Here is a 12,644-nt window from a genome sequence, read left to right as displayed (position 1 = left end):
CAGTTTCCTAGTTCTTGATATCACAAGGCACAATAAATGCCCAAATGTGTAATGCAATGGCACCAGAATGTTTCCATTAAAAATTTTGTAACCTAACTAATCCTTGCATGTCTCTTCCGGCAGATGTATGTGACGTGCACCGTGCGGGCAAAGGGTACTCGTCTGGCCAAGCCAGTGCTGTCTCTTGGGCTCATGTGTCTCGCCTTCCTCACTGGTCTGAACCGAGTGGCTGAATACCGAAACCACTGGTCAGATGTCATCGCTGGCTTTATCATCGGCACAGCCATTGCCACTTTCCTGGTAAGACTCTAAGGGGTGTATGTTTGGGGACAAGGATGGTGTTCGCGGAGTAATTATAAAACTATTTTGGACAGTTTGAAATTCACAAGATGATTTCATAGAATAAAAGATTCCATTTGTTTGGTCATGATAACAGGAACAGTCTTGCTTAGTTCTGTTGCAACATACAAAAGCTCGTCAGCTGTAAGGTGCTGAGTGCAAATGAAATTGAGTTTTCAACTCTTTACATTGTTGACAGTCGGGGTTGTCATGCCTTTTCAGTGCTGCATGGAGATTGGGCACCAACTTCCAAATGACTGTCAGACATGAGGTGGTGGTTTCCATAAAGCTTGACATAAAGCAACAGTGCTTCTCAGTGCTGAAGAAAAATCTGATTCAATCTATTGTTAAACCAAACGGAAAATATGTGGAATGGTGGATTACATCTTTGCCTCTGGAAATTTGCTCAAGGAATTTGGGGGAGTATAACTCTCTAGTTTATGTGTTATGTGGACTTGGAAAAGGCTTATTTGTATCTCTAATGTGGGCAGACCCATGGACCAAATCGCTTAGCCAATAAAATACTTTAACCCTGTTTGCTTATTTAAAATTAGTCAGTGACATTTTTACCAGGCAATGCATTTTTGACAACATTTGGTAAATAAGGTCACCCTAATGTCTTGTATAATTATTTTTGCACAAGAAATAATTTGTGCCTGTGTGGTACGTAAATCACATGTATCTAATTATCAAAAGACGTGCTTGTTCTCTGTTAATTTGCAATCGTCCTAGTTGAGGGGATCATTATTGATATGATCCGCCTGCATTTGGTAGTGCAATGGCGGTGGCGCTTTTTTTATTTATTCTTTTTTTTTTAATGGATTATGGGCTGAGTGAGTCACAATCTGGTGTTTAGTCCCGTAGAATCTGGGATTTCTATGGGACATACAAAATAAAACTAGAAAGCTTGCTTTAAATGCAAAAGAGTGACTTTAGCACTGGCAAAAGCTACCAACAGTCTTCGGTAAAACTTTGTTTTAAAAGTTATCATCTCTGTCAGTCAGCAGTCAATATCATTCAGTCAAAACATTGTCTTAAAAATTCAAAATGATGCAGTAGCCTCCTAATGTTAAAAAATAAATAATATTTCTCTAAAACATATTTTTTTTTTCTGATTTAAGACTAAGTTGGGTGGAATTCAGACATGATCTGGTTCAAGATGAACTCATGAGAAGGGAACTAGCATGATAACTGGCTACATGGAGGAAATATTAGGTTCCAAAGAAACAATTATTGCACTCTTCCTAATACTCTGTGAACTCAACAAAATATCAGTACATACATTTATAACAGTGTTTAATACCATTATTCGAGCAGAGTCACCTCCAAATACAGATGAATGTCAAAATTAATATGAAGTCGTGTTTCTTTAAAAAAATAAAAAATAAAATAAATGCTTTTATCTTCAGCCTCCCATCTCCTCACACTGTTGCCATCTTCCAATCAACATCTGTTCCTGGCTATACGGAAGTCATGCTGCCAATAACTGGTTGTGATGTAGACTTTATGCAGTGTATTCTGGCTGAGGTTCTGGATTATCATTGGTAGAATGGCCTTTGCTTCTCCCTCTGAGTCTTTTTGACCACCTTTCCAGCAAAAGGCAACTGAAGAGTCCAAAATAACAAGCAGAGGTTAGTTAATATGAACTCCAAACAAACTTGATGTCCAAAGTAACAACCAAAAAACACAGATGACAATGCAGAACATTGGGAGATGACTGGAGTTCATGATTTAAAAAGGTATTAAAACAACAAAACTTAAAACCATCACAGAAAATTTCCTAATGCCTACTAGATGGATTTTCATTTACGTTGCTGCCATTCAGGAGTTGTTGTAGCAGCATATAAATAGCCAACAGCATATTAGACTGAGGTGGTTATTGGTTTTTGCTAATCAATCACCTCATGAAATATTCAACGGCAGGAAGAAGTCAAAGTCAAATTTATTTGTATAGCATAATTCATGTACAAAACAATTCAAAGTGCTTTACATACAATAAAAGCATTGTGGCGGGGAGTGGAAGAAGCATTAAAAATACATAAAAGAATATAAAAATAAATAAATAAAATAGTTCAAATTAAATAAAAATTATTAAAAACAAGCAACAGTCTAGATAAATTAAAAGTTTATCTGGACTAAGTTGTTGATTTCAGATGCTGAACTGTTTCTTCTAGGATTTTTAAATCGACAATGTTAAATTGTGACATAACATCAGAGAAAGAACAGTCAATATGTTTGTATGTATGCATGTTGCTCATATTGCACTGAGAGGAATAACATTGAGAATACATTCCAGTTCAGAGTGATTTCATGCGCACTTGTGCGTTTTTGGAAGTTTGTTGATGAGTTTTAGGATCCCAGGTTGCACTGCTCCAGAGAAAATAACATGGAGACTGTGCACTGATCCATCTCTTCGAGTTTCTGTATATCTCCTCACCCGCCTTAAAATAGGTCATTTAATTTTGAACCTCTAAGCCATGTTTTAAGCCTTTTGAACTCATACAACGGCTTCATCCTTTATAATTACAGCACCCTGTGAAACAGTCAGTAAACACACACTATGAGTGATCTTCATTCTTGGGTTGCGCGGTTAACCCAGCAAGCCACTCAGTAATCTCAGTCAGTCCTTTAAATTGAGTTACACATGTCTTCTCTTTGACTTGTTTATTTGTGTGTGTGTTCTTGGCTGAAACCTTGATTTGATTTATGACTATATCATATTTGTTGTCGTAGGTGGTCTGTGTGGTCCATAACTTTAAAGGAAAGTTGCTGCTGGGTGAGGAGTCATCAGCAGAGCAGCAGCCCAACACAACTATGCTGAATATCGGACGGGTGGAAAGTCCTCTGGAGAAATACATTGCCTCACAGGTTGGGATAGCACACCTGTACATTAGTCGTACTATAGATACAACACATGCTCGTGTTTGATTGGAAAAAAAAATAAAAAATTACACATGGACATGGAACACATACCCAAAGTGCTTATTTTTATAGTAAGAAGTTTGGATACACCCGCTTTCACAGAAAGAATATTTATGTAATATCAGATTTTCCGAACTATGTGTATGTAATAATGGCAAGGTGTTGACAATGGATGTTGTTTTACCTCGCATGCACACATACACACTGCTGCAGGAGACAGATGATGAAGATGAGGAGTCTAACTACATTAGGGAGTGCCTCCAAGCATTCCTGCACTGGGTGCAGGGTCTCAGCTGGTTCCAGCATTTCAGAAATAAAAGGCAACCATGCTACAGAGTGGTTTGGAACACTTACTACCAAATCTCTGGACTTAAAGTCAAACTTCTTTCTGTTTTACATTTACAATAAACTGGTGTAGGATTTATCTGGTTGGTATTGTGTGAAAGGAATCGTCCAATCATGGTATGATCATACTACTGTCAGGACAAATTCACAGTTTCAATGGTCAAATGTGCAAAGTCTCATACATGATTCATACATGTGGACATGGAAACCATGAATTTGATAGTGCACTGTAGATGTGCGGATTAAGGCCCAATCCCATTTCACCCCTTGGCCCTACCCCTCACCCCTTCCCCTCCGTTTTGCGCGTTCACGTGTAGGGGTAGGGGTGTCCCAATTCACCTTAAGACCGAGGGGTAGGGCTAAGGGGAAGGGCTTTGTAGCCCTTCAAACGGAGGGGTTCGACCAGGCAGACTCCGTTCGAAGGGGTATGATATATTTCCCAGAGTACAACGCGATTACCGGGAGAACGCAAGTCTTTTTAAAAAATGGCGGAAGCAAAAAAAGCACGACACAAATGTAAGTAGCTCTATTTATTTGCCATAATTTAACTGTTTTAACCGTGTTAGGTTGTGATAACTGGTGTATTGTGTGAGTTTAACATGGTGGCAATGTGTAGTTGTTTTCTGATATAAACGCACATGGGAAAAGTCGCTATTTTACATGGAGTAATCGGTCAATGCATGTGAAGGTGCTGCGAAAGAGTTGTTGTTTTTTAAATTGTAACACGAGTATTTACAAGCAATGTAGTTGGTTAACCATAGATAAGTTCCTTTTGAGTGACGTGAGCGTCATTTCGCTACCTATTATCACAAGGATTCATATACGTGACTGATTCACAGGGACTCAAGCACAAACAAAGAGACTGATCAGGTTTAGCGCCGAAAACGAAGATCGGTTTCTAAAGTCATCCCCATCCCCAAAAAGAAGTAGGAAGTCCAATCCCATAATGGATTACCTGATACAGGAGAGCCTGAAGGAGCAGAAGCGCCACGAGGAGACGGAGCAGAAGACGGAGCGCTTTTTAGCTCTGTTTGAGCGCATGATAGACAAACTTTAAGGTGAGTTGATGCGCTATGCACCTATTGTACACACAGCCACCACTACCGCATTCTTAAACACCTTTTTTTTTTTTACAATGGATGAAAGTGCATGCTATAATGTCATGTCGTGTCTTGTTCCCCCAGAACATCACTGAGCCCAGCACCTCCGATGTGCCATGCACCTTTGCTGTTCCTGCTCCAGTCATCTCGTTCTCGATGATTGCACTGTTGCCCGTTTATGTTCATATTGTTTATTGTCCATATTTGCACCACACACTTTAAGCTGTTATTTCTGAAAATAAGCTGCCTTACCAGTCTGTAATGTGAGCCTAATAAAAGAAATTAAGGACAAAAGGTTTGTGAGCATGATTATCACATCAACATCATATGAACGACTGGAACGGATATTGGTATGAAGAGATTTATTATGCAAGGGATAACAAAAAAATTGGGGTACATGTTGTGGTCCAATCGGCAATAATTTGTAGGATGACCCGTCTGCTGGAAAGAAAAACATGGAAAGATCAGGCTTTCATCCTCCCAAACCAACACATTGATAGCACACACAATGCAGTGCATTTATTTATGTCATCAAATCTGAACCTGGTACAAAGAAAACCGCTTCAAAAACGCATTGTTTATCCCAAACAGAACGAGGCGAGAAACAAAAGGCTAAACGTTAGCTTATGCTTTCAGCTAGGTTAGCCAGGTTAGGATACTACTCCAATCAGCAAATCCAACGAGACAAGCAAATTGTTTCTATATTACACGATATCACAAATGTACAGTTAGAAGCACTTTCAAACACACACACACATTATCATATTCACACGCCGGCTCTGCAAGCTACCAGCTGCTCACTCACACGCATTATTTGCATTAATTTCTCATTGTACATACCGTAACAAGATCCAGCAATGCTCCCAGATGTCGAAGACGCCTTCGCCTGATGGCACTCCGTCGATTCGACGCAGATATTTCTAAAAATATACGAATAGCCCAGGACAGCGCGAACACCACAGCAGCAAGCATGTTTGTTTACTTCTGGCTAAAGCTGTCGCTTTTGGTTACGTAACAACTGACGGCGCGGACTTATTACGTTCGTGAGTGTGAAGGGGTGTCCCAATATGAAGGGCTATGTTATCACCCCTCACCCCTACCCCTACGATTGAAGGGGCGAGGGGCGAGGGGCGAGGGGTAGGGGTAAGGGGTAGGGGTAGGGGTAGAAAAATAGAAATGGGATTCCATTTTGTTTTTCTTCTCATTGTCCTACACACTACTGCATTTAGTCCTTGCAGCTAGGGATGGGAATTGAGAACCGGTTCTCGAAGAAAACCTGCTCCCAGTAGTTCGATTCCGTGGAATCGTTAATCCGCCTGTCTAACAATCCTGTTTATATGTTGTGCTGACGCATTTGAGCGATGACGTCATGTGCACGCTTCGTATTTTGGCTCAGAATGTTTCCAACATGGCGTCGACGCAGAAGCGCCCCCGCATACCTGTAGCTACCCCTAGCTGCCCCCTCATCGAGGCAGGGAAAAGTAAAATGACAGAGGCGAAAATAGATAAAATGTTCCTGCATACTTGAAATGAATGTGTTACTGCAACCAAAGCAATTTGTATTATATGTAACTGGATGAGAATCGATAAGCGATATCGATAATGGAACCGGAATTGCTAACTTCTTTACAATTCCCATCCCTACTTGCAGCTGTGAAATTTTGTAGCTATATGCAGTAACTGCGAAGGAACCCAGTTGATCCTTGTTCATTACATTACATTACATTGCGGTCATTTTGCAGACGCTTTTAACCAAAGCGACTTACAATAAGTGCGTTCAACGTCGGTAGGCAAAAGAACTTCAGGTCACAAGAAATCATAAGTGCATTTCCTTCCAAAACCAAACAGCTAAGAGCAAAACTAGTGCTACAGTAAGTGCGATAAGTCAGGTACCTAGACAGATGGGAAGACAATTTAGAAAACAAAGACAATTTAGGATTCAATATAAACACGAGAAACTTGTGCTAAAGAAAATAAAAAATTAAAATAAAATGAAGGACCAGACTCAGTGAATAATTCCCTACACTCCCTATTATATAGATCAGTGAGCAGTGCTGACCAACATATCATTGGGGTCATCAGGTGGGGACCTCCTTCCATCAGTGTTTCGTCTAGTTGGGCCCACGACACCTCCAGGAGGCTGGACAATGACCACTGGCGTCCCAGAGTCACCCCCCTAATGCCAGCCAACACTGCCCCTCACACCACAACCACCATAATCTATCTCAGCCTCACCAACTGCACACCAGTCACAGCGGGGTGGGGATGCAAACCCTGGTTCGGGTAGGGGAAGAAATAAAAGAGGTAAGAAAAGCAGGAATGGGATTCAAACCCTGGTTCGGGTAGGGGGTAATGAAAATATAGAGGGTGCCAGTTGTTCACATGATGGAAATTAAATCAGACTCACCACATACACAAAGCCTGTTTGAAACCATGAATTAGCTTTAAGCCACAACAAAAGCCACAACATTAAACAGTCACAATTTTCTTTGGTTCACTTGCACGTGGGAACCTAACAATGAGCTGTCGTAGGCATTGTGAGAACTTAATTCTCCTAAGAATTTAAATATCTGAAGTTCTCAATCTTTTAGACAGGAACTGATAATGAGGAGGGTTTTCTAGTATTTTTGTTTGGGCGACTCGCATACGAAACAATGACAGGCAAAATGAGAGGTTTGCTGTATTTGAAGATGACTTTATGGCATTGCTGATTTTCCCTAAAATCTTGTTTCACCCACACAAGTTGTCTAACTCTCCCAAAGCTTACTGAAATACAGATCACTATCCTACAGAAACTAATGGAAATTCAAAACTGTTTTTTTGTGACAGAAATGTGGCTTCCCAAAACCAGTACTGAGAGTAGCCATATGTTTATTCCTAATCTAGTTTTGTTAGATTTACCGGCAGTGTATAAATGGACAGAGCAGCACTTGACCCGCCCCCCTGTGATCTGGTGTGTTAGTTCATGTCATTAGATAGTGATTAGTTAGGTAATGACTGGTAGAACCCAGGTGTACCACTAGAACATCTAAAATCTTTCTACCCTGGCCAAACCCCAATCATCTCAACATTTTTCTGTTGAAAAAAGAAAAATGACCTTGGTCATTAATGGAAAGGCATGCAGAAATCTCTCACATGTGGGAGTTTTATACTGGCTACTAAATGTTCACATTCAGAAAATCAACCAACCAGTTAAAATGACAAAAAAGCAACATTAAAATCTCACAACAGTTTGTGTACTAAAATGAAGGTTATTCAACCAAACATAATGTCCAGAGATTTGGTACACGCTTTGAAGTGCTTTTTCTGCTTGCTCTTTGTATCTGAGTGAAATCTTCTCTGATCTTTAAAATACCAGATACAGTGGTTGCTGTATTGCCTGCTGACTTTTAAAAAAAAATGTTTGTTTTTTTTACTAAAAGCAAGCACACTTTAACTGCATAATGACTTATATCTGATGATTCAAGTCACCTGCTGAGAATGTCGAATGCAAAGTTTCCTTACAAAGAGCAGAAAATCTCACACAGGAAAAACATCTGCCCTTGAAAAAAGTTCTCCCCAAAGATGCCTGGAAGTCAATCGGTGAACAAAATGCCAAGGCAGGAAGCAATGTGTACAACCATATTTCTTTAAAAAAAGTTAGGATGCTTTGATTTCCAAATCATTTGGACCCTCTATTTTTTTAAATGAAACTGTACAAAATCAACATATCAAATGTTGACATCAAAAATACTATTCTTTCAATCTCTTGGCTCAGTTTGAATTTCAGCAATACATATCTAAATAGTTGAACATTGGCCTATTAATCTCCATGTTGCATAACACTGTAAAACGTTGCAAACTGAGAAGGTAAAATATTTTCACTTTTTTGCATGATTTGGATTTCAGCATTTTAACAGCATAGAGCCTCCTTTTCATATCTTCCTTCTCAGTGTTCTTTTATTTTTAGTGGATTGTAGCTCTGGATTACACACAGTTCAGCACATTACTACAGAATCCCCTCTCTCATTTTTCACATCTCATAAAATTCAGCACTCATCATTAGTTTAAATCATTAGTGTGTTACCAGTTATTTAATCCTCATTGCACAGGATGATATCAGTTAGGAGGATGCCTCAGGGAGCTAAATCATTGACTTGAACTGACACACTCAACACATGGCTGGATGACATTTTATAGACACAGAGAAGAACATTGTTTCGTGAAATATGAATAGGGTGTTTAAGCATCTGAATACACACCAGGTACTGGTATTTTTTGATAACAGAGACTACTTGAATTGTGCATTTTCTCTGCTTAGCAGTCTCAGGAGAATCTGATAATCGCACTCTAAGATCCGCCATCTTGCCTCCATACCACTTTTGCTATCTTTTTTTCCAATTCAACCTTATGAGTACCTTTAAGGGTATCAAACAATAAGAGAGCTTGAGTCAGGCTGAAAAATGTCTCAATTTTCCTTTAAACCTCTTCAGATCCAAAGTAAAACTCTTTTAATACTCAGATGTTGGTTTTGTGCTCTCTTGCTCCTTCTAGAATCACATCGCCTTCGCTGAGGTCACATGACGTGGAGTCAGCCGTGTGGCAGACCCATTGGACGTCTACGCTCTTTACCGTCCAATCTTATTGACAGGACTGCAGCACTAAATCCATTCTGTGTGCGTGTGTCTAGTGTGCTTTATGTTGTTCTATGTTGTCTTAATTAGACCACTATTGTCATTTGCAGTGTATTGTACTCAAGGAAAAAGAAGGAAAAAAAAGAAGGGCCTTTCTGCTTTCTTCATCTATGCACTTATTCTAAATCCTTGTTAGACTCTTGCTTCCCAAATGTGGCTTTTCTGAGAGGCAAATCCCAGTGTGGACTACTGGGAGAATAGAAGAACAAATGAAGAACTAAATGCATCTTTTCAGCCCCGTCTTGGTCATATATTATGTTTGTTTGTGTGTGAAACAGCAATGTTGGAATAATACGATAGCTACAAAAAACTATCCAGTCAGTAAGTTGATTGAGTGTCCATTTCATGTTACTTGTTAAGTTAATTAAACTTTTCATACTTTATTTATTATTTGTGTTTTCAGAACACTGAGGTGAATATTACAATGCTGGAACCATACTTATCAAACTAATTAAGGTATAACTTTGGACTTGAATAAAAAGATTAATTGTACAATTTCCATACTCACAAACTTTTGGCTAGAAATGCTCAAAATGTAAAAGTTCCACAGGTCTCCTAATGCTGGCTTAAGACTTTTTAATATTTTTTGTCTCAGATATGTTTAGGTGTTCATACATTCATAAATTCTGTGGCTTTCTTAAAGTCAATACAAAGCATTTGAATTGAATGTTTCCCAGTGCCAGTTGTAGCATTTTACCTTCGATAACCTGAGGGTGCTCATAGAATCTGAGTTACATCCAGAAACATCTTCCTTCAGGGGAGAATCCTGTGAGCGACCAAAACATGAAGGGACGGTTATAGTCTGTGGTGGACCACAATTTTGGTGTGTATGTGTGCAGTACAGACAGTCAACTTTAACCAATGGAAAATAATATACATTCTTACTGTATTTCAACAGTCAAGGGTTTCTATATCCGCACCAGACAATCACAACCTCCCTCCCTTATTCTTTTTTCTCTCTATATATATCTTATTAAGGTCAGATAAAGTACTTTTTGCTCACAGACCAAAACTGACTATATTTTATGCATGTATTTATTAGATGGTTAATCTTACAGTTCTTGTATGAGATGCTTTATATTATGTAAAATCAGGTTAGAGTGGTGGTTGAAAATCTGCAGTTAAAAGATTTCCCCTCCTATTTTTTTCAGCGAAAGTACTCATGGCCTCTGTCCTCAGCATCAAAGAGACAAGGAGACATGCCCTGTAGTCCCATGTCCCAAAACGAATGACTTTGATCATTTCCAAAACAACAAAAACTTTTATTGCACCATTTTTTTTCTTGAGAATTTTTCTCAAGTAACTGAGAGCATCATCGGGTACCATTTCTCAGTTTGTTTAAATGTAGAAATGTGTTATTTAAAGTCAGTTATTTTCCTATTATCGTGGTTATCTGTTTGAACACCTGAGCTATGATTACAATTTAGAAAGTCAATGTCAACCTCTTATAAAACAGTTTGTTTCAAACTACTTTGGGTAGTTTATAACTGCAGCACTGTGTGAATTCACAGTTTGATTGACAGTTGTTGGAGAGCACTATGTGACTACTACCAGTACATTTCAGTTGGACAACTAAACATCCGTTTTGTTCACACACAAACGGTGGATTCAAACTCCATCTCACCATTGTACTGTTTTGAATATTTCATTGTAAATATTCTGATGCTAAATTCAACACCTTTTAAAAGTCTCTTAGGTATCAGTTACTGCTTAGGGTCTTTTAGAGTATGTCTTCACACACTTAAGCACATTCTTTGAAAGAAAGTGTCTCTGATCTCCAATCCTCAAGTTTCTCCAGATTTTCTATTCACAGATTTACTATTTCTGTTGCCTCAAGGGCATCAACTTGTCATAAAGCTCATCCAGCACTGCTTGGATTCTTTGGTATATGGAGCTTAAAGGTGTTCTATACTAATACTTTCTTTGGTGGGAAATTGCTGGATTTCCCTTTGCCTGGTCCAACATAAATGTGTAATAACCATGACCTCTTAATACCGCATTATGATGGAGAGTCATATTAAAATTACATGTCAGTACCATGTAGAGCAAGAAGCTTCTCCTCCATGGTCATGGTTACCAAGGCTAATTCAGTCCCAGATAGTGGTTACAACACCACATATTCTGTTGAAAGGTCAGAGATTTTACATCCACATCATTCAATCGTGATAAACCTGAAGAGAACTGAAACTGACATCAAAAGAAACATTAGCCATAGAAACAGTGATAAAGCAACAGCAGAATGGTCCACACACAAGTTCATTCTGGTTGAGTAGGCCTACTGCAATTGTGCCCTTCCACCACTATCCCCTTCTGCCTCTTAATTCAGCTCAGTTTTTTAGATTTAATGCCACTTAACAACAAAAGTCATCTCAGGATACTTTACAGAGAAAGTAAACAATTTTAGTTTAAGTAAAAATAAAAGCACTCAAGTTCCATCCATTTCTGTTCATTTCAATTTAATTAATACAGTCCAATTTAGTATAGTAGCATTCCTAAAATGCCAACTCATAGACTGTTTTATTACAGATGCCCACGAATGTGTTATCAGGAAGGAATCCTATGGCGCAGTAACCTTGCCCAATATAAGACAACTGAGCGCTCCGCAGAGGCTATATACTTTTAGCAAAAGGCTTTATCCCTACTGAAGCCAACTACTGATGTGGCCAATGATAACTTAGGGCTAATTACTTTGAAGCCAGTGGTGGCAAATGAGAAATGCACGACTCAGATGCTCCTCATTAGAGTATCATTGTCTTGGCTGGGCAGTTGCTTGTAGAAGCTAATGATTAGCATAATTATGCTAGTGACCACATGGATGAGATACTCCATTGGCTGGTCATTCACATTTCTAGACTGGCAACCATTATGACAGTGTGAACAATCTACAACATCATCTTCTGCTTTGTACAACTTTTGTCTACTAGCTTAGCAAAGCTAACTAGATAAGCTGCTTGTCAGCCAGGACATGGGCATTGATGGTGATTTTAGCAAAGGAACAATACCTATAAGATAATTAATAAAGAAAATCTAGCCTAAAAAAAAAGACATTGAATCACCTTCTTTATTTGAAATAAAACTTGGTGCTTATTAGTCATAAACAGATGTTTATCTCTTAGAATGGAATGGCTGGAGAACACATCAAAGCATTTATTTATCTATTTTACCCTGAAACAAAAAAGGAAATTCTTTTCTCAGGAGTTGATGTCGACAAAGGGGTCAAAGGGGAATGAATTTTAGCCTATGACCACACACACACACACACACA

At 38.9% G+C, this 12,644-nt stretch overlaps 1 protein-coding gene across 2 annotated transcripts in view; it reads left to right on the top strand.

The window, feature by feature from the left end:
* Positions 1 to 12,422, top strand: part of plppr5b (phospholipid phosphatase related 5b) — a 115,323-nt gene extending 102,901 nt beyond the window's left edge. For both annotated transcript variants that reach the window (XM_075452563.1, XM_075452564.1), the window contains 3 exons: positions 124 to 300; positions 3,073 to 3,207; positions 9,240 to 12,422. In XM_075452563.1, the coding sequence (XP_075308678.1) occupies positions 124 to 300; positions 3,073 to 3,207; positions 9,240 to 9,269 (342 nt within the window). In that variant the 3' untranslated portion in view covers positions 9,270 to 12,422. The remainder of the gene's footprint in view (positions 1 to 123; positions 301 to 3,072; positions 3,208 to 9,239) is intronic.
* The last annotated feature ends 222 nt before the right edge of the window (positions 12,423 to 12,644 follow it).

This window comes from Odontesthes bonariensis, chromosome 20 (assembly GCF_027942865.1).
Source record: "Odontesthes bonariensis isolate fOdoBon6 chromosome 20, fOdoBon6.hap1, whole genome shotgun sequence".
Classification (NCBI taxonomy): Eukaryota; Metazoa; Chordata; class Actinopteri; order Atheriniformes; family Atherinopsidae; genus Odontesthes; species Odontesthes bonariensis.
The sequence above is the reverse complement of the archived record's forward strand: the minus strand, read 5'-3'. Positions and strand labels throughout refer to the sequence as shown.